This window comes from Dryobates pubescens, chromosome 12 (genome assembly GCF_014839835.1).
Source record: "Dryobates pubescens isolate bDryPub1 chromosome 12, bDryPub1.pri, whole genome shotgun sequence".
Lineage (NCBI taxonomy): Eukaryota > Metazoa > Chordata > Aves > Piciformes > Picidae > Dryobates > Dryobates pubescens.
In genome coordinates, this window is record NC_071623.1 from 8,218,992 (window position 1) to 8,241,786 (window position 22,795).

Consider the following 22,795-nt stretch of genomic DNA (forward strand, 5'->3'; position numbering starts at 1 on the left):
TTGTTTTGTTGGGGTTTTTTCAGTATTGCAAACACCTGTCTGTTAGCCACCTCTGGTGCCAGCTCTCTCCTGCTACACTGCTGGTGCAGCGTTCAGGCTGTCAGATTTCTTTCATGAGCTCAGCGAAGTGTCGCTTCCCATCTAAATACAACATGGACTCTGAAAGAGGTGGAGACAAGAGAGAGCCACATTAGTAACTTCATAGCGGTGCCACAGCAACTACACAGAATGGTAAAGCTTCAGATGCAGTCCACACTGTTGTCAAAGCATAAACCAAATGGGGCTTGCCAGGAAATCCTGGTGAATTATTCAAATGCCAAAAGCTCAGCTCCTAAATGTTCCAAAAGAAAGGGAACAAAGGCCACAAAGGCCAATGGCATCCTGGGCTGGATTAGAAGGCCTGTGGTTAGTAGATCCAGAGAGGTTCTCCTTCCCCACTACTCTGCCCTGGTAGGGCCACAGATGGAATGCTGATCCAGTTCTGGGCCACTCAAGTCAGGAAGGACCTCAGGGAACTGCTTGAGAGAGTGCAGCCACAAAGATGCTGAAGGCAGTGGAACACCTCCCTGCTGAGGAAAGGCTGAGGGAGCTGGGGCTCTTTAGCTTGGAGAAGAGGACTCTGATCTCATTCATGTCTGCAACAATGTAAAGGGCAGAGGAGGACAGAGCCAGGCTCTGCTGAGGGATGTCCAATGATAGGACAAGGGGCAACGGGTGCAAGCTGGAGCAGAGGAGGTTCCCCATGAACATAAAGGAAAGCTTTTTCACTGTGAGTGTACCAGAGCCCTGGAACAGGCTGCCCAGAGAGGTTGTGGAGTCTCCTGCTCTGGAAACATTGCAAACCTGCATAGATGCATTCCTCTGTGATGTACACTAGGTGCTCCTTCTCTGGCAGTGGGGTTGGACTGGAGGATCTCTGGAGGTCACTTCCAACCCCTAATGTTCAGTGATTCTCTGACATCTTGTCTACAGAGTTCTGGTAACAATGCATTAATTGGATACTTGCCTCCATAAGTTTTGGGGACAACTCGTGGGACCTCACTTTCAGATATAAATGTAAAATGGAAGATGTTGGTTGTCTGCTGCTCCCTGGTGTCTGCATCATAAACCTCACTGTGTACTCGAACCTGGATGTAGTTGTTTTCTGTGTAACAGACCTACACAGGTAAGAGAAAGGAGTTACAGTTTAGAATTTATCACTGCCACTGAAAAACTGTAGCAGACTTCATTGCACTATTTCACAGGAAAGGTCACATGCTCTCATAATGCACTGTTCAGTAGCAGTAATTAAGAGTGACTACAGCAAAGATAAGGTTTTATCCTCTGCAAAAATAACTCAACTCCTACCTGCCCAGAAAGCAGCAGTAAGGATCCAACCTCAACTGGCCTCTGAAACATGATATCATCAACAGATACAATAAAAGGTCTGGAACTCCTGTGCAAGAGAAAGACAAGTTTGTTCTTAAGAACAATGAGGGTGTTTGGAGAAAGATGAAATATTTTAGTGTCAGCATTTTAATGAAGGGGTACTAGTTAAAAAAAAAATCTGTCTCTTAAACACAGGCCACAAGAAGTGCTAAAGAACTGTGTCATTACTCAGGAGAAAAATGACTGAAGAAAGCCTCTCTCATGCATAAAAATGCACACTCTCTAAGGATACATTAGTGCATCATTAGTGCATTCTATGGCTTACACTTGCTAGGCAATCTTCAAACCATCATTGCTTACAACTCAAGTTTTCCAAGCACCATCATACAGCATTTCACTTTCTATCAGGCTAGGCATGCTCCATTAAATTTATGCATAGATCTTTATTGGGTGATGACTTCAGCCACACATCAGCACAAGCAGTTACTAGATGAAGTTCAGAAACCATTCCTCTTGCGTACAGAATGAAAATGATGTACCATTTATTTGATTGAATGCCTATTTTATATGGTTACAGAGAAAATTTATCTTCAAAAGTAGCTTGGCAAGATAAAAGAAAACAAAAAAAAAAAAAGGTTTATTTGCTATCTTGCTTAAAACCCAAGCTCCAGCGAGCACATCTCCATAAATACAAACAGTAAACCGAGTAAAACAGTGCTGGTTTGCACTTGTACGGACAGTGTAAGATTCTGCTAGACACCCAGATGCTTTCTGCTCAAGACTGTCTGTAAGTTGGTTACCTTGGCTTCCCAACCTCTGTGTGCACAGTGCTCTGGATCACATCAAAACTGCAGATCTAACAACTCACCCATAGCTGCAAGCAGTTGCCCAGCCCAGCTCAAATGCCTTTCTCATAAGGAAGCCTCCAAAGATCCTGTTGAAGATGTTACGCTCCTGTATGTAGAAACAACAATCAAACTACTGTTCTGCTCAAGGCGTTGTGCTGAAGGCTGTGTGGCAGTTCACAGCCTTTAACAGCACTCCCACCATGGGAATGTGTAAAAAGCACTGCTGAAATACACCTGCAAAAGCCCAAATGGCTGAGGCAACTTTATTTAATAGAAGCTCATTCAATTCATTTGACAATGTAAAACTAAAACCTCAGAATTGTGTCAGCAACCGGAAGCCCAACTTGAACACTTTGCAAAGGAATTCATTTAGACAAAACTAATAATCTGGCAAGAAGACAGAGGAACGAAACATCTCATCTTTTGCAGTAGCAATCCATACAGGTAACAGAAAAATGTCAAAAGAAATGGAGATCTGAAAACACTGCAAGGACTGCAGAACTAAAACAACGTAATGGATTGAATAGCCTTGCCAGACAATTCATAAGTAACTGCTTCTGTAATTCATAGACTCATAGAATGGTTTAGATTGGAAGGGACCTTAAAGATAATCTATTTCTACTCCCTTGCCCTGGACAAGGACACCCTTCACGAAACCAGGTCATTCAAGGCCTCATCCAGCCTAGCCTTGAACACCTCCAAGGAGGGGGCACTCATGACCTCCCTGGGCAATCTGTTGTAGTGTCTCACCACCCTCACTGGAAAGAATTTCTTCCTAATATCTAGTGTAAATTTACCCTCCTCAACCTTAAAGCATTCATTACTACTTCTCAAAGTACCTGAGGATGACAAATCTGTAGGCCTTTTAGCTTTGCATCTTCCATCCAGACTGAATTGGGCGGTAGTTTACGACTCCGGAAACTTACTGTCCTTTGGAAGAAACAATAAACTTTATAGTCCACAGGAGCAGAATTCAGCAGGTCAAAAATGCACAGATAACAGATGCAGACACACAGCTCCCTCAGCCTGTCCTCATAGCAGAGCTGTTCCAGCCCCCTGATCATCTTGGTGGTCCTCCCCTGGACCTGCTCCAGCAGCTCCATGTCTCTCCTGTGTTGAGAGTTCCATAGCTGGACACAGCACTCCAGCTGAGGTCTCACCAGAGCAGACTAAAGTGGCAAGATAATTTCTCTTGATCTGCTGGCCACACTGCTTTTGATGCAGCCCAGGATGCCACTGGCCTTCTGGGCTGCAAGTGCACACTGTGGGCTTGTGTCCAGTTTCTCTTGCACCAGCACCCCCAAGTCCTTTTCTGCAGGACTGCTCTCAATTTCTTCATCCGCCAGCCTGTATTGATACCTAGGATTGCCCTGACCTAGGTGCAGGACCTTACACTTTGCCTTACTGAACCTCATGAGCTCCTCCTCAGCCCACCTCTCCATCTCTCCTCTCCATCCTCAAGTATTAGATTTAAAATACATTGCAAGGTTACCTTCTCAAAACATGGCAAATTCCTACCCTCACAGTTTTTTTTTTCCTGGGTATCATGGCAGAAAACTCTTAGATTGTGCAAACCACACAGCTGCAAAACCATCCCACTCCCTTCTTTGGTTAAACATCATTAACCTGTTTCCTAACAGGTTGCTCAGAAGCTCTTTGCACTTGCAGTCACTTTCAACAGCTGACACTCTGAGGACAGAAGACTTTTTAAGAGGTGCAGCTGTCACATGAAAGTTTGTACCTGTGTATCTAATAAACTGCCACAGCATTTCAGTGGTGAAATGGGGGGAGGGGGAAGTGTACCCTCTTACAAGCACCCACTCAACAGACATATTTTTGTCCTTCATAAGACTTCAGTTATCCTCCATCCCTCCCCTTCTTGCCTTGTGTCCAATGTATTCAGGAATAAGTCATGAATAATGTTTCTTTCTTCTGCAGTGGGAGCCATTTTCAGTAAGGAAGCAGTGCTGAAATCAATCCTCCTCAGCTTGTTCACTAAACATTAAAGAAAAACCCAAACAAACCACAACATATTAGAGTTCAAAGGGGAAAAAACAAACTAACACTTGGCTTGGCTCTGAAGATTTTTACATGGAATCAGCTCTTTCATCTTTTTCACCCCCTGCAAGTTAAAAGCTGTAACTTCACAGACTTAGAGATTCCAACAGAAATTTGGCTTTCAGAACTGACTCCCTCAATGGAAAAGCAAGTCAGAAATTGTTACCACTGTTACCTCACCAATGTGAAGACCTTTTACACCTATCCTATGATACTCACCCGCTGCTCCTACAGAACACTTTAGTGCTCCCCTCAAAGTACAGAAAAACAGATCAAACAAGAAACTAAACAACCTTCCTCAGGTTTTGCCTCTGAGACAAGAATGCAAATTTATGACAGAACTCACTGCCATAGGACACACTGCTATAGATCTTCTGTTCAGTTTATTCAATCTTTAACATTCCTCTAATTCTCTGTTTTAAATTTCCAGCTTGAAACAAAAGATGCAGCTACACACTCCTTCCCCTTCTCCTTTCCTTTTTCCTTTCCTGAGCTTCCTTTCTCGAGTTTCTTTCCAAAAGGAGCACAGGGAGTCAGATAGGTAAGGAGCTGTGATGCACCTAGCAGACCCATGGAAGCACTCAGCCAGAGCAGTAGGAAAGCCTGTGATGCACTCAGATCTGAAATACAGTGAGCAGCCTGGAAACAGAGATGCCTCCATGGGCTGCAGAGCACATCAGGAGCGCCCTTGTGTTTCAGTTTAGCCAAATGGTTTCCCAGAATGTGACAACAGGCTTTTAAACTCTCTTACACTACTGACACACATGAGACAGAAAAAAATCAGATTTAAAACAAATAAGGAGCATTTCATAGAATTATAGAATGGTTTGGGTTGAAGGGAACATAAATATCATCCAGTTCAAACCCCCTGCCATGGGCAGGGACACCTTCCAATAGACGAGGTTGCAAAGGTCTCATCCAACCTGGCCTTGAACACTTCCAGCAAGGGAGCAACCACTATACCTCCCTGGGTGACCTGTTCCAGTGTCTCACCACCCTCTGAAGTTTACTTCCTTCCATCTGTTAAGTTAAACCTGAGGCAGATGTGCATAGTACCAGGAAATAAGACATACATTCCCCTTGCTTGAAGATTTCTTCTTCCTCAGGGCCCTCAGGAATGAGTGGATTAACAAATGCTGGCCTGTGGACAAGAAACTTTCTTTAAGTAACAGTCTACAAGAATTTGTCCTGTAAATACATTTTAACAGTCTTCCTTTTTTGTTTTTGTACAGGGTGAACAGAGGTTGTATCATAGAAATAAATCATGTATTTCATGATGTGCAACTGCCAACAGAGTATCACTATTTCTTTAACTCTGAAGTGACACTTAATTCAACCAATCTACTATAACTAAGACAAAGTGATGTGTCTTTGCTTATTAAAGAGTTATAACTGGACCTATAATTTATAACTAAGATGTGATTACCTAGGACAGTCTAAATCGGACACACAAATCCTGAATGGCACCGCTTCTCCTGGAGAAGGAGGAGCAAATGCTGTAGCTACCAAGTATTCATATCATCTATATGGTCCCATGGCTGCCTTATCAACAGCCAGAAGTTGTTTACCATGTGGAACACCTATAAAAGAAGGTGAAACCAGTCTGTCCTGAGGAAAAATTTGTACCTTTATTTTACTGCACAAGTTCAATCTAACCTCATCATATAACATGTCATTATTTCTTTTCACAAGGAAAGCCAAATGGTTATTTTCAAGAGCCATTCTTCCCCAAAATTTCTAATTATTTTCCTATTTTTGACTTTTATACAAATGCTCAGAAATACATCTATACATACACACAAATATCACAGGACCTCCACAGGTCATCTAGTCTAACCCCCTCTGCAGTCAGCAGGGATATCCTCCACTAGATCAGCTTGTTCAGAGACCTGTAGAGCCTGACTTTGAAGATCTTCAGTGATGGGGTCTCAACCACCTCCCTGGGCAACCTGTGCCAGTGTTCCAGCACCCTCGTGGTAGAGAACTTGTTCCTAACATCCAATCTAAATCTCCTATAATTTCAAACCATTGCCCCTCATTCTATCACTCAAGGCCTTTGTAAAGAGTCCCTCTGCAGCCTTGCAGGCCCCTTTGCAGGCTGCTGAAAGTTCTCCCCAGAGCCTTCTCCAGGCTGAACAACCCCAGCTCCCTAAGCCTGTCCTTGTAGCAGAGATATTCTAGCCCTCTGATCAGCTTTGTGGCCCTCCTCTGGACCCACTCCAGCAGGTCCAGTTCTCCCTGTGTTGAGGGCTCCAGAGCTGGACAGCAAACTGAAACCAAAACCAAAACTAATCAACCAGTGAATTTAGTGACTAAGGAATTACAGGGAGTAAATCCAGAAAAATAAATGAGGTTGGGGTTTTTTTCCAGTTCTGTGGTGATACTCATCAATTCCATGTTACTTACTTAAGCAAGTTGTAGACTGAATTATTCTCATGACATCTAACATGGGTCTATTGGGGAATTAATGGCCTATTCACTCAGACTATTTAATCATTGAAACTCAATCTTTTCCATTTTGTATGACAAGAAGGTGATTCATTCCAACAACTACTAGAATGCAGGTGGGTTTCCAGCAGACTCATTCACTTCTGTGTTCATCAGGCCACTCATTCACTTCTGTGTTCATCAGGCCACTCACTCAAACACAGGGATAAATCTGCTAAAGAAAAAGGTCAGATCCCAAGACTAACAGCAATTCCTAGTATCATCTGGCTGTTGAAATCAATGCTCTGAAGCTTGCTGCAGGAAGGTAAAACTTGCCAGCAGAAAACATTAACTGTGTGATTTATTTCTCACCTACACTATATGGCTTCTGCACACATCTAGCAAGCTGCCTTCTCTGATATTTTCAACCACAGCTGAAGTCTGAACACTCTTTTGCTGTCCTACACCTTACCGTTTGTTCTCTGGATCCCGAGCCACCATGACAAAGGTTGCATCTAACACAGGGCTGTAATCACCATCCAGGAGCTAAGAGAGACAGGAAATTATAAGCACTAAAACTGTCAATGTTCTAAGCAAGCTCTCCAGTGGACATCAACTATGTCATCACAATGTTAATGTTCACGTTCACATTCTCTCATCCCTTCCAAGATCTCTCAAAATAGCTCAAAGAGAAAGAAATAACAGACATGAAGACTCTAGTTTCAGGAGTTCTGCAATGTAAGTATGAAGCAGGGAATGCTTATGAACTGCTATCAGCTGGGAGAGGAGGAAATCAACATAGGCACTATGAAAGGAACCACATGCCCTTTATTCTGAGAAAAGTCACAACATTTTTTGTCAGTACCAAATTGCCACAGATGCAGCACTGTGACAAATGCAGACAACAAATCATAGAATGGTTTGGGTTGGAAGAGACCTCCAAAGGTCATCTAGTCCAATCCCCCTGCAGTCAGCAGGGACATCCTCCACTAGATCAGGTTGCTCAGAGCCCTGTTGATCCTGACCTTGAGTATCTCCAGAGATGGGGCCTCAACCACCTCCCTGGGCAATCTGTTGCAGTGTTGCAGCACCCTCATGGTAAAGAACTTATTCCTAACATCCAATCAAAATGTACTTTTCACAGAATCACAGAAGACATCTGATTGGAAGAGAGCTCAAAGATTATCCAGTCCAACCTTCAACCCAGGGTCAACACTAAACCATGTCCGTAAGTGCCAGGTCCACACACTGCTTAAACACTTCCAGGGATGATGACTCCACCACTGCCCTGGGCAGAACATTCCAGTATTTGACAACCCTTTCAGTATCCATCTTCTCTAATTTTAAACCATTACCCCTTGTTCCTATCACTTCAGGCCTTTGGAAACAGTCCCTCTGCAGCCTTCTTGTAGGTCCCCTTCAGGTACTGAAAGCCTGTCCTCATAGCAGGTGTTCCAGCCCCCTGATCACTTTCACGGCCCTCCCCTGGACCTGCTCCATCAGGTCCATGTCTTTCCTTTATTGAGGGCTCCAGAGCTGGAAACAGTATTCTGTAGGGGTACTGTGCAGCAGTTTAATTGCAAAACACTGGTTAAGAAAAATGCATGCCTTGAAAGAAAGATTAGCAACAGAGTATCTTGCTGCACCTAGACTTCTGGAAGTCATCTTGGTCTTGAAACACTAGGGCTGAATCCAGCCCTTCAAAAGTAGTTATTCTAGAAAATGTAATTCAGATTGCTAATATCATAGAATCACACAATCATTAAGGTTGGAAAAGACCTTTAAGACCACTGAGTCCAACCATAACCCGACTACCATGACCACTAAACCATATCCTGAAGCACCACATCTACAGATTCTTGAACACCTCTGTGGGCAGCTTGTTCCAACACCCTGAAACACCTCATGCCTGTAATGAGATGGAAAGAATTCACAGGAACTAACCTGCAGCATGTGCATCTTAACTTCCATTGAGGTCTTCCCAACCCAAGAGACATTGCCTGTGAATTTGATGTCACGATCTGGGTATATAATTTTCTTGCACAAGTCTACAAGACAAACATCAGAGGTTACTGGAGACTGATGACTCACATCTAGCATTAGAAAGACTGGATTCTCTTAAGACCTTTTTGTATTCTGCAAGAGGCAATACATGCAAAGACAACCCAGAAAAGAAAGCTTTTGCCAGGGACACAACCACCAGCCTGCACTTTCTGGCTTATCAGACTTCAAAGGCAGAACAGGAGGAGAAAGTACACAGAGATGACAGCAGACTCGCAGAGATGTTCAACAGAACATGTGACAAAAGCTAGGTCCAACTCCCCAGAACAAATACTGTTCAGTAATGAAGCCAGTACCAAACAGGAGAAGGCAGCAGCTGCTGAAACAGGAAGATGAACAGATTTCTACTGACCCAATTGCCACTTACTGATTTTATCCACCAGAGCTGTAACTATTGATAAGGGAGACTTTGGCTGCATTTCCTGCTTGGTGTGAGTGTAGCAAATAAGAACTGCAGAGAGAAACAAAAATGGGAGTCAGCTCTTTAACGAAAGTTTCAGTGAAGCAGATCAAAGCCATCCTTGTGAAGCATGAGAAAATACAAACTGAAGTATCACACTGTAGGAGTGCAAATGAATTCCACATTTTCATGGCTGTACCTCACAGAGCTGCTATAAAGAAAAGAGTGATTCAGCAGCTGTCTCAGTTACGTGCATATTTACTTACTACAAATACAGCCGAGCACTTTAAAATCAACCCATTGCTCTACTTCCAATCCCACAATCTCTTTACACTTGCAACCCACTGTCTCAGATCATTCCCAACTCCTAGTTTATTTTCAAGCAGGTTGTCCAAGGATACATGCTATCTGAGGACTTGTTTGCAAATAGCGAGTCCTTTAAAGAGGTGCAGATTGTATAAACTGTGCCTTACAGGCACGAAAGCACAGGCAGAGATATTTATCACACTCTAATTACTACCAGCCAAACCACTATTTAAATTAACTCACTGTGCTTCTAAGAGCACATCCAAGTAAACAGACTCCTTGAAGAAAAACAAGGCTGCAAAGGATTTTGGTTTTCTAGTGCTCATGTGATTTTCACTCATCACAGATTTCCATCACCAAAAGTATGAGCCAGCAGTGTACCCAGCTGGCCAAGAAGGCCAGCAGCATCCTGGCCTGGATCACCAGCAATGTGTCCAGCAGGAGTAGGGAGGTGATGGTGCCCCTGTATTTGGCCCTGGAGAGGCCTCAACTTGAGTGCTCTGTTTAGTTCTGGGTGCCAGAGAACAGGAAAGACATTGAGGTGCTAGAGCGTGTCCAGAGAAGAGCAACAAGACTGGGGAGGGGTTTGGAGGAGGAGTGGCTGAGGAAGGTGTGATTGTTTAGTCTAGAGAAGGGAAGGCTAAGGGTAGATCTTACTGCTCTCTACAACTACCTGAAAGGAGGTTGGAGTGAGGCTGGTGTTGGTCTCTTCTCCCAGGTAACCAGAGACAGGATGAGAGGAAATGGGTTGAAGTTGTGTCAGGGAGTCTAAATCTGTCCTCCTCAAGCTTCAGTCCATTCTCTCTCATTCTATCACTACAAGCCCTTGTAAAAAGTCCCTTCCTGGCTTTCTTGTAGGCCCCCTTTAGATACTGGAAGGCCATTTGCCTCAGAGCCTCAGACTGAACCATGCCAACTCTCTCAGCCTGTCCCTGCAGGGGAGGGTCTCCAGCCCTCTGATCATCTTGGTGCCCACCTCTGGACCCACTCCAGCAGTTCCATGTCCGTCATGCTGGGGGCACCAGAACTGGTGGGGTCTCACAAGAGCAGAGTGCACCAAACAGTGCTCAACTGTACCCAAACTCACATTGTCTGCATGACCTGTGGCCTCTTCAGAACACAGATACGTACCTCCTAAGCTGTCAAGATCTTCCAGTATCCTTCCAAATCTGTAAAATAATTTGTTTGGACAATTAAATACATGCATGCAGAGTAAATGAAAGTTGACACTTTCCTGTATGTGCAACATGGTTGCTTTGTTACCTCACACTGTTGTGTACATTCAGGTACTTCTCTCTTATTTCAGGTTGACTTCCTAGAGGCAGAATAACTTCCAAGTAGCTATCCTTCATTTTCCTAGGAGGAAGATCCTCCTGACGTTTTGCCAGTAGCGTATGAAGAGCCTTTCTTTCTTGCATTGCTTGTACATGATCCCTGTTGAGAGAAAAAACCAAAAATACAGTGTCTGGAGCATGACAACAGAACTGCAACCCTAGCTAGATGATGTCACATTGAAGATCATCAAACTGAAAAGAAAAAAAGCAGTGAAAATAGCGAGACACAGTAAGCGTGCCTTGAAAAGAAAGTGAAATGCAAACAACGAGCTATGCCAAGCAACACTGCTGCAGAAAACTCATAAACACCTTTTAAACACACTTTTCACCAAGAGATGAAATAAATGTATTTAATTCTGAATGCCACCAAAATGGTTCCCCTTGAAAAGAGCAATCAGGCGTAGTTTAATCTCTGAGGTTTTGTGAGCATTCATGACTTCCATAGCTATGGTAACACAACTCACTCTACAGTGCCAGTTTTAAAGGACAGTCAATTTGCAAACTCTCCCACAAAGTAAGGCAGATGTATGGTGTTGGTTACTAACAGCAAACAGAACTCATTTGTTAAAACTTGCTATCACCCACAGGTGAGTTCTCATCAGTTCATCACTTGATCATTAAGCTGAAAGAATGGGAAAATTAATCCCTCTTTCTTCCTACCCAGTCGTCTTACAACTATTCAGTAAAGAAACAAGAAAAGGGAGCACTACCCCGCAGGGCTGCACCACCGAATTCATGAAGGTAACCTGAATGAAGCAAAAGTATCAATGACTTAAGTTATACATAAATTAAATTAAGTTACAGCAGAGAAAAGAAATGCCCAGGATCACAGAAATGTTTTGGTTGGAAAAGACCTCTGAGTCCAACCACTGACCTAACACCACCATGGCCATTAAACCACATCCCAAAGTGCCATGTCCACATACTTCTTGAACACCTCCAGAGATCATGACTCCACCACCTCTTTGAGCAACCTATTCCAATGCCTGACCACTCCTGCAATTAACAAATTTTTCCTAATATCCAACCTAAACCTCCCCTGGAACAGTTTCAGGCCATTTCCTCTTATCCTATCACCTGATACTGAGAAGAGACTGACCCCCACCTCATTCCTGCCTCCTTTCAGGGTGTGGTAGAGAGCAATGGAGGTCTTCCCTCAGTATCCTCCAGACTACACAATCAGTTCCCTCAGCTGACCCCCCTAAGTCTTGTTCTCCAGACCCTTCACCAGTTTTGTTGCCTTCTCTAGACGTACTCCAGCACCGCAATGTCCTTGTAGTGAGGAGCCCGAAACTGAACACAGTATTTGAGGTGCAGCCTCACCAGTGACAAGTACAGCGGCACAATCACTTCCCTAGTCCTGCTGGCCACACTATTCCTGATCCAGGACAGGATGCCATTGGCCTTCTTGGCCACCTGGGCACACTGTTGGCTCATGTTCAGATGGCTGTCAGCCAGCACCCCCAAGTCCTTTTCCACCAGGCAACTTTCCACCAAGTCTGTAGTGTTGCATGGGGTTGTTGTGACCCAAGTGCAAGACCTGGCACTTGACTTTGTTAAACCTGACTAAGGAGACCCCAATCCCAACAGTTTGGCAAAGTGACATGGGTGCTGCAAGGCCAGTCATAATGCAGCCTGTTTCACAGTGAACCAGCTCAGCTACCTACAAATTCAGTGCAGGATACATCTACCATGTGAGTAATCCAGCAACAGACAACTCAAGAAGTAACTGCAAGATAACATTTCCAGTCAGACTCTACAGCTCTTCAACTGCCATTGGATTCAAAGCTCATGGGAGAATATCATAAGCACCAAGATGATGTATTTTGTCCTCTTAGTGCTAAAGATCTTCTGCCAGAGATATCTCAGAAGTTTGTGATCCACAAAGTAACAATTCAGAAAGCTTGTTTGCATTATTTTTTAGCTGGATCTCTTTTCTTCCCCAGTCAGCAAACTAATATTGTTTAACCTCTATTATTCTATCCCCTTTTCCTGCATCTCCCTATATAAGGAGCAGACCTTCTGATCATATCTCTCTCTGGCCTCTCTTCCCTGGGCATGTGGCTGCTGCTATCACTTTTGGCTGTGTGGGAATGAGAGCACCCCCATAGGATGATTAGGGGACTTGAGCATCTCCCCTATGAAGAGAGACTGAGAGCCCTGGGGCTGCTTAGTCTGGAGAAGACTGAAAGGGGATCTGATCCAATATGTATAAATAGCTGAGGAGTGGGTGTCAAGTGGAGGGGGCCAAGCTCTTTTCAGTGGTATGCTGTAATAAGGCGAGGAACAGTGGGTTCAAGTTTGAACACAGAAGGTTTCAGCTCAACATGAGGAGAAACTTCTTTACAGTGAGGGTGATGGAGCACGGGAGCAGGATGCCCAGGGAGGTTGAGGAGTCTCCTCCTCTGGAAACTTTCCAAACCCACCTGGATGCATTCCTGTGTGGACTACCCTGGGTGATCCTGCTCTGGCAGTGGGGTTGGACTGGATGGTCTCTGGAGGTCCCTTCCAACCTCTAATGTACTGTGATACTGTGAATCTATTTCTGCTGTGCAGCTGAGACCCTACTCTGGGCCTATCTGTGGGGTGGTGGAGACAGTAAAACCTAGTACAGAGCCCACCTTGGGCCTAGTTTGGCTGATGAGGCCTTGGCCAAGCCAAACCATATGTGAGTATGCAGATATATCCTTTTACCTCGGTACCTTTTGTATTTGAGTTACTTCTGTAAATAGCATTTCTATTTAGCCTCCAATTCCCTGCAAGCGTGTTTGTTTACTCCTTTGGGGTAAATTCGTTCTGCCCTCAGTCCAGAGCTGTTTCAGCTCAAACCAAGACAACAAATGAAGTAAAACACACTGTACCTCCAGTTGGTGGATGCTCCCACTATATCCCTCAATCTGCTCCGCACTGGAAAAAACAAACAAACAAACAAAAGGCAAAGCAAATCAAGCTTGGTTCTGCAAGTGATGAACGTGAGGTTGCCTGGTGCTGAAAGGCACAATCCTCATCCCAGCCCAGAAAAATTAAAGCAAACTCATGCAAATAGCAGCCCAGAAACCAAAGTTTGGCCAAATTCAATTATGCTGTTAGTAGGCACATCACAATAATGGGTTGAGTAACGTGATTCCATAGCTTATTGTGTACAGCCAAGGAAGAGTGTTTATTAATACAATCAAACACCTGCAAGTGCTAATTAACAGCTGAAAGAGTGAGATCATCAAGATCAGACTGAGGAATATTGATGTGAAAATATTTTCAGCCTAAACACAAACAAAGTGTGGAGATAACACAACTCAGAAAGTCATGGAAGAGCAATAAAAGGAGCAGTGCAGCTGAAAGACAGGGAATGAGGAGAGCACGATTTAAAGAAACCCACCCAAGAAGGCAGGCACTATCAGCAGACTGGCTGCTGCCAGAAGGGTTTAACAACCTCAATTAGCAGCCTCAAAGAACACAGTGATAGAACACTGGGAACAAGCCTACAAAATTGATTCTAGCACTGTTTGCACTACCAGAGTTAATACCAATTCTGCACAAGCCTTCCCTAAATGTCAAGAATAATCTGCACAGCAATTTTACTACTCTTCCTCAGAATAAGTGTGCTAAGGTCCCAGCAAATCTATCAAACTACTCCATCACTGTTAGGCAGGTCAATATATGCTGCTTGGGAACACCTGAAAACAAGCAGCAACAACTCCCAAGCTCAGAACAGAAGCTGGGAATTGTATGGGAGGGATTCCTTAGTTATTTACAAAGACTTTTATACAAGGGGGTTCAAATATTAGGGCAAAATGGTTAGGGACAGATAAGGAAGGGCTACCAAAACAATCCAAAACTTCATGGTGCAACAGGAAGAGGGCTGCTGGTGATTCACAGGCTGATCCTTTGTACTTTTAGGTTATTAGACATAATCAGGCTTGGCACTTTTCCAACTAAATGCCCAGTCAGAACACTCACAGTGATCAGCAAGCTGTCTGCTGACACCTAGAGCTAGCAGAGCCCCATATCCTAAGTATTTCATAGAATGGCTTAAGTTGGAAGGGATCTTAGAGATCATCTACTCCATGATCAGGGACACCGCTCAGATTTGGTTGCCAAGGCGTCATCCAATCTGGCCTTAAACACCTCCAAGGAGGAGGTATCCACAACCACTCTAGGCAACCTATTCCAAAGTTTCATCACCCTTGTTCTGAAGAACATGCTAAGATCCAGTCTAATCATATACTCCTCCTCAGCCAAATCCAGCTCTGCCCCTCTCTCCCCTATACAGTCACTTCAGTTTCTGCTGCTTTCCTACTCGGGTTCCCCAAGCACACCACCACTGCAATACCCCTAAACCCTCCCCTTTCTTGTTCCTTCCCCTGCAACACCATCAGCTCCCTTCCTTACACTCCCAGACTGCTTCTGTTTCACCTGTCCTGTAGGTAAGCACCAGCATGAGCTACGTTTAGCCCAAAGGTAGGCAAGAAGCTGACTGACAACCAGCCAGCATGCAGATCCCACTCACCAGCCACCAGCAAACACCATGGTCCATGGCTGACCCCAACACTAGCTCTGGCACCCTAATGCTTAGGAAGGCAGTTTTCACAAAGCTTGTGGAAACACATTTCTCTTCAGAATTTGTGCTGACATCAAGCAATAAAAGGTTCTGGAAGAAGAGGGTGACAAGAAGATAAGCAGACAAAGACAAAAGAGATTGCTTAGGCTTCATTTCTTTAGGAAATTAGGCTACAAATATGTTTGGAAATTAGAAGAGTTCCTCTACTAATTATTAGAATAAACATTTCCAGTGAAAGGAACTGATTGAATATGTTAAACTTGATTCATTTAATTTTTTAGAAGGAGGGGGGAAGGTCTGATTCTTTTTTTTTTTTAAAGAAGTAGCAGGGCTTGTTTAAAGCATTGATACTACTGTCCAGTTACTCATACTCCACCTGTGAAGCTGCCATACCATGCACTGGAGCAATACAGTGTTAGCAGAAACACCCTTACAGCTTCTAGAACACAAAACCTCCATTTCCAACAGTGTGCAGACTGTGCTGGGATGGAGAGGCTATCAACAGCACTTTCTCTGTGTTTAAACTTTCACCTTAACTTTTTAACTTTAAAGAGGTAGAAAGGCCTCAGAAAAAAAATCTTCACGTCCAACCCTGCAAAGAGGAAGATATAGATTTAGTCCCATTTACTACTTCTGGTTTCAATTTTGGGCATGCAAGTAAACATCTGCCAGGCTAAGACTGTGGAATTATTTTAAATTTTTTAAGCAGTAAAAGAGACAAAGCCTAAGAGTGCTTCTAAAATGTTGCCAAGCTACATCTAGCCCATTTTACAATCTCAAGTACATAGTTTTTTCTTTTATCCCCCATGGGGTGACTATATTACTCTTCTAGGGATTAGCTATCTCAAACAGAAATGTAAGGCAGTAATTAAGTATAAAAATTTTAAAAACCCTTCTCTTTTCCTCTTTGGCCAGTGTTTTAAACATGCAGAACAATTACAGCAAATACCCATCACGACCATGCCGTGTTCTTTCCCAGTATCTGCTAAATGGTGATGTGTGGATCATTAATGTCAGAGCAGCAGGGTCTAGGTTTCCTTGCACTGTGCTGTGATGAAGGACACGAGGGCAGCCAGACATGGACGTGGTCACTACGTTCACCTCTGCCAATGAGATCCATGATCCCTTGAGCTGGGCCTCCCCAGGCTGCATCTAGGTTCAGGCAGACCACTGCAATGTATTTTAGCACCAGGTTTTGTATAGAGCTCAATCTGGACTTCAGTGAAGGATGCCAAGTCGTAGAATCATAGAATGGTTTGGGTTGAAAGGGACCTCAAAGATCCAATCCCCTCGCCATGGGCAGGGACACTTTACACTAGACCAGGCTCCTCAAGGCCTCATCCAACCTAGCCTTGAACACCTCCAGGGAGGGGGCATTCATGACATCCCTGATCAACCTGTGCCAGTGTCTTACCATCCTTACTATAAAGATTTTTTTCCTAATCTCCAGTCTCAATCTGCCCTCCTCAAGCTTCAATCCATTCCCTCTCATCCCATCACTCCCAGCCCTTGGCAGAAATCCCTTCCTGGCTTTCTTGCAGGCCCCCATCAGGTACTGGAAGACTACTGTGAAGCTTCTCTGGACCCTTCTTTTCTCCAGGCTAAAAACCTCCAACTCTGGTAGCCTGTCCCCATAGTGGAGGTTTTCCAGCCCTCTAACCATCATTGAGGCCCTCCTCTGGACCCATTCAAATGTTTAAAACAAAGTAAAGTACTGCAGGAACTGATGCATAAGAGATTTTGTATCCCACAAGCCTCTTCAAAGTGTGTTAGCCACCACGCCACCAGAAACACCATGTGCTGACAGAGACCTGGTACAACATTGCCACAGATAAGGTCAGAGCCATTCACTGAAGGCAAAGAGGCTTTAAGCAAGTTGATAGTGAAGAATAATAGCATTTCATTTTTCTGTGAATGCTGAAGTAAGGAAAAATCAGTAGCTGAGTAGAAGTTTAGTGTTATAGCAAATATCAAAATATGTACAGATTACCACAACACACCATCATTGACATGAATGGCTAAGTGTCCTGTGGAGTGGAAAACATAGGTTAGATTAACAATTAAAAGAAACAATGCAAATTACATTTAGTAAAGAGATACCTGATTGTTCTACCTGTACATGTTCCTTTATTTTAGTAAGCAACTATAAACAACCTGTCCTTGCCTGATTTACTGTCAGTATATTTCTGCTTTCAACAGAGTTCATCCTTTCCCTCACAGGCAGCTTTCCAGTGGGTCCCTTTGTCACCTGGCTCTACTTGCAGTCTTAATTCCAGTCAGCTTCTCAGACTTGGTGCTACCATGTATTGTTGACAAATACTATTAACCCAAAAAGGAGTATGTGAAGCATTTTTCAGGAAACAGGATGAGAGCTATCTCAGAGAAAACTTCCAAAGTCCTGCTTCGTGTAGCCTTTGGGAGAACCATGGAAGAAGTAAGGGCATTCACAACATGGACCCAAAAAATGGGAAAAGGCTTGTGAAAAGCCATGAAGTATTTTGGTGTTTTGTGAAAACATGGATATCAAATTAAAGGAAACTACATTACACATCAACAGAAGTTCTCACAACATTATTTCAATGCTACCATTTTGGAACAGAAACTCAAATATTAACAGACATACTTTAAAAAAATATTCCTTGGAAACAAAAACAAGGCATGGCCAAGATGGCCTCACTGCTTTACTATTTTTACTGGCCTTCTAAATAGTACTGCTATCAAATCTGCTAGCATGCAACATTCTATATCCCTGTTTGGCTCCTTTAACCTTCCAAATTAATAATTGGTAACAATAATGGATACAAATTCTCTAACAACAAATAACCCTAGCTGTCTACATGCCTGTGGTTTCTATTTAGAAAACAAAGGGGTAAAGATTTCAGAAACAAGCAGGAATCCATGCAGGAATTATTTGTACCAGCCTTTTCCTCCTCCCCTTTTCTCAGTACATGGACTTAGAATGCAGGAAAACTTTCTTAAAAGCTTCTGAAACAGGAACATTATGGTTTATGACTACTAGAGCACTAAATCTTTGAACACAAAGCTCTATTGACAAGGGCATTTCACAAGGCAACGCTGCTGATCCGATTACAAGATTTCTCTCAGCTTACAAAATTAAGTATTGACACATTAAAAGTTCTGTAAGACAATATTTCCACTCAATTCTTCAATTTCTTAGCCATTCTGTACCTGTCTGTACTAGGTGAACTTTGTATCTAGAGTCAACTTGAGAAGCAGTTGTTCCTCCAGAAAAGAATCACACACTCTTTCAAGACTGAAGAATGAGAGGAACTCCTAAATCTGCTGCTTCAAGGATCCTGCAGATTTTTTGACATTCATCTCCAAACACGTACAGTGACTTTCTGCTATGTCCTAAACACTTATACTAGAGTTAATAGTGGAGGGCATGCCCATTATCCAAACCATATTAACACATGAAAGGCAAACACCTGAAAGAATGAACTCCTTAGAAACAGTGCTAAATGTTCTGAAGTACAAATGACTCACTTTACCTTCAGACATGTCAGGAAGCACTGGGGAACCACTGGTCCCAGAAGTGAGTGCCTTAGCCAGAACAGAAGGAAGCTTCCTCATGGTGCACAGCCTATAGTCAGAGTGGAAGAATTCAGTGTCATTAAAACTAATGTAATGAAAATAACTTAGGATTTATTCCTGGAATGTTGCAGATTAATGCAGAAACTCCATTCCTCATTTTTAGAACCAGACACTATCAGTACAACAATTCAAGCCAGCTGAAATTCCAACTGACACCTGTCCTTATCTGAAAACAGGAAGGAAGAATGATCTACTGGCAGTAGCTGTTCTCTTCATTGATTATTCACACAGTATCACACAGAACTGTCAGGGTTGGAAGGGACCTCAAGGCTCATCTAGTTCCAACCGCTGTGCCATGGGCAGGGACACATCACATTAGATCAGGTTGCTCAGAGATACATCCAGCCTGGCCGTAAAAACTTCCAGGCATGAGGCTTCTACCACATCCCCAGGCAAACTGTTCCAGTGTCTCACCAACCTCATAGTGAAGAACTTCTTCCTAATGTTTAATGTAAATCTATCCTCCTTTAGCTTGGATCCACTCCCCCTAGTCCTATCACTACCCAACATGCTAAAAAGTCCCTCACCAGCTTTCTTGCAGGCCCAGTTCAGCCTACGAGATGGCCACAGTAAGGTCTCTTGGAGGCTTCTGTTCTCCAAACTGCATGACCCCAACCCTCTCAGCCTGGGCCAACCAGCTTAGCTTGAACAGCAGCTACTGAGCTGTAGACATCCTAACACAGACAGGACCTAGGAAATCATCCATGACCATAACCAGTTCTCCTGCACTGGACTGGTGTGCATAGCGTTGGCGGCTACCAATAAGGCCTCCAACAAAGTCCCAATCAGCTAAACCTGGTCTCCTCCGTGGCTTAGTTCTGCTGCAACTCAAAGTGCAGGATGCAATCCTCTTAGCTGTTCAGAAAGAAGGGACAACCTGAAACCCTGCAGAGAATGTAATCCACCCAGCAATTTGGTGTTCACCCAAAGAGTAGCCTGGGAAACTTCTCCAGGCAAGCAAAACTGTGTTAAGACAAAAATACAGAGGGTCAGCAGGAGTAAAACCTCTCTTTACAACACAGGGTACTATCCTGACAATGAACATGTGCTGCCTGTCTCTCAGTTTACTTCAGTTGTGGCTGAGGCTTCAGTTCAAAATAGAGGCACCACCCCATACACCAGCAAAAACTCAGAGCCATGCTCACCTTATCCATGTACATTATCTATACGTGTGTGTCATATGCACACAATCTTCCTGTCTGCAGGTACACCAAGGGTACCCTCAGGAGCCAGCAGAGTCTGGTATGTACCAGAGATGACATGAACGGCAATGCTGAAAACTCTGCAGCTTAACGGACTCGTCTCTCATGGCACGGCCAGCAGATGACTTCCCGCTCGACTGGCCCGCACGCCCGACAGACCTCACCAAGCTCGGTGCCGCTCAGACACACTGGACCGGGAGACCGCTCCCCACACCGCCGGGCCGGCCGCCATCCCTCCGGCCCGCGCTGCTACACGTTGTAGGCTGCCAGCGCCCCTCCAAACAACGCCCGGAGCCCCTTACGGGAGAGGGCTGGGAAACCACTAGGCGGGACTCGGGGCACGGCACCCCTCGGGCAGGGCGGCGCCGGCCCGGATCACAGAATCATAGAATTGTTAGGGTTGGAAGGTACCTCAAGGATCATCTAGTTCCACCCCCCCTGCCACGGGCAGAGACACCTCAGGCTACAGCAGGTTGCTCACAGCCACATCCAGTGGTGGGTCCTGCGCCACATCCCCAGCACCGCCGGGCCCCGCGGACGGGCGAACCACAACCTCCCCTCAGGGAGCTGCCTGTGCCCCGGCCTCCCACGCTTCCCCACCCGGCCCCGCAGGCAGGGGCTACTGGGGACGGGGGCAGCCTTACCGATTGGCCAGCATGGTACGCGCCGCGTCGTAACCTGGGACGGAACCGGAACCGGGACCGGGCCAAGGCCGTCAAGAATTCCGCTGCTCGCCCAGCGCCTGCGGAGCCACGCCTGCCCCAAGCATGCAGTCCTCCAAGACCATAGACTCGCGGCTTGCCTGATACAGAAAGCGGTCTGCAGGCGGCCTTGCCGCCGCGGCGTGACGCGCTGTGCGCTCCCCACGCAGGGCCGCTGCGAGCCCTTCCCGCCCGCGGGCGCCCTCGGCCTCCCGCCAACACAGGCGTGGCGCCTTCCACACACGGCAGGCCGCCGGACCTCCCTCCCGTGCACAGCGGAGCGGAGGCTGGGGCTGCCCGCCTCTGAGTGGGGCTTGTTTTTAATAAGTATCTTGATTTTTATTCTTAAATACTCTTCACGGTGTCCTGAAGAGAACGCACACTACGCGGACATGGAGGTGTCTGGTGCTACACGCAACACCTCCACACCTGCCTGCTTCACAGCGCTGTAGGGAAACTGGCAACATTAACATGGGCCTCTTTCCCTGACACAGGTTCAGAAGGTCAGGATAATTGATGGGTTTAATTGGTTAGAGAGGTAAATATAACCAATTAAAAAAAAAAATAAAAACAACATAGAAATGGGTAGATTCAGATTGGGTGTTAGGAAGAAGTTCATCATGAGGGTAGTGAGACACTGGAACAGGTTGCCCAGGGAGGTGGTAGAAGCCTCATCCCTGGAGGTTTTGAAGGCCAGGCTGGATGTGGCTCTGAGCAACCTGATCTAGTGTGAGGTGTCCCTGCTGTAATGGGTTGGGGCAGATCCCCTCCCCACCACAGGCAGAAATAACGACTCAGACAAACGGATTGCAAAAGTGATGAAAGTTTAAATAGAAAGCAGTGAATGTTACAGAAAACCCAAAGCGCAGTGACAAAGAAAGATCCCATCCCCACCTGAGGGTGCATCCAAAACCCCCAGGGCTCCTTCTTCCCCATCCCTCTGCTGGGCTAGTCTCAGCTGGCCAGGCCTGAGACTGCCCATCCCCCTGTGGCCTTGGGCCCAATCAGGCCCATGGCCGGGAGATCTCTCCCCCAGTTACCAAGTCTCGGAGAGGGAAGGAAAGAGGAAGTGCCAGACTCCGCACTGGATCTTATAGTGGTGCAAAGAATTATGGTAGGAAATACACAATTTCCTGTGTCCATCCCTCTGGGCTGGACTTCTGGACACAGGAAGTGAATGCACCAGGGGGGCACCCAGCTCAAACTACAACACCTGCCCATGGCAGGGGGGTTGGAACTGGGTGATCCTTGGGGTCCCTTGCAACCCTAACAATTCTAAGATTCTATGATCATTGCTATTGATAAATGCACTACCTGTAAGTAACCAAGCTCCAGTTAGTAGTTCCTGGGTAACATCTGATACAGAGACACAGAACTTTGCAATAGGGCTAATATGTAATGGAAATGCAGCAGCAGTTCAGCAATATATTGAAGGCATAAGTCTTACCCAAGTGTGACTGTCGTGGGTGAAGGAAAGGGAACACAGTTCATTGACTGTCCCCATCACAACCTTCAGTCTTTCCCCTCAGAGGGGTGTTCCTCCTGTGGTCTTTGTCTGTCTCTGCCTTTTAGGTACTATTTAGCATGATTTGGGTGGAGAGTTGAGTAACACAGTTGTATATGTTTGGCATGTACACTGTTTGGCTCATTGTCATACTGAGGAGTGTCAGCTTTAATATTAATTTTGCAGTTAATTAGACCCAGGTCCCCGCTGAGGCACTATAACCTTCAAAATCTGTTTTGAAGCTGCATGGTTTTGTTGTGTTAGCCTTGCCTCACTAGTTTTAGCCAAAACAGGGCCACCTTATTTTTACAAGACTCCCTCTTTCAGCTGCTTGGCAGGACAGCTGTGCATGTCTTTGTTCCCAGAGATAACAATAAACATCTCTTGGTTGTAAGCATCTCGACCTTTCTCCC

At 45.0% G+C, this 22,795-nt stretch overlaps 1 protein-coding gene across 3 annotated transcripts; it reads right to left on the bottom strand.

Moving 5' to 3' along the window:
- Nucleotides 1-21,001, bottom strand: ACOT9 (acyl-CoA thioesterase 9). Of its 3 annotated transcripts, XM_054166120.1 has the most exons (16): nt 20,822-21,001; nt 18,873-18,964; nt 17,361-17,387; nt 13,664-13,709; nt 10,732-10,902; nt 10,600-10,637; nt 9,130-9,213; nt 8,646-8,749; nt 7,174-7,247; nt 5,348-5,415; nt 4,100-4,211; nt 3,056-3,146; nt 2,237-2,322; nt 1,348-1,435; nt 1,007-1,157; nt 1-159 (listed from the first exon to the last, which is right to left on the bottom strand). In XM_054166120.1, exons 1-16 carry the CDS (start codon nt 20,833-20,835, stop codon nt 101-103), a joined length of 1,305 nt encoding a protein of 434 aa, XP_054022095.1. In that variant the 5' UTR covers nt 20,836-21,001; the 3' UTR covers nt 1-100. The 3 variants fall into 3 exon arrangements, with proteins under 3 accessions (XP_054022095.1, XP_054022096.1, XP_054022097.1); XM_054166121.1 differs by lacking the exon at nt 17,361-17,387; XM_054166122.1 differs by lacking the exons at nt 13,664-13,709; nt 17,361-17,387 and having other exon boundaries at nt 20,822-20,845.
- Between the last annotated feature and the right edge of the window lie 1,794 nt (nt 21,002-22,795).

Excerpts from the sequence above, each read along its gene's own strand:
- ACOT9 (XM_054166120.1), bottom strand. Across the intron at positions 9,214-10,599 it reads AGATCTTGACAGCTTAGGAG|TTCTTATTTGCTACACTCAC; the intron begins GTACGTATCTGT and ends TTCTCTCTGCAG. Across the intron at positions 3,147-4,099 it reads CTGAATACATTGGACACAAG|GACAGTAAGTTTCCGGAGTC; the intron begins GCAAGAAGGGGA and ends TTTCTTCCAAAG.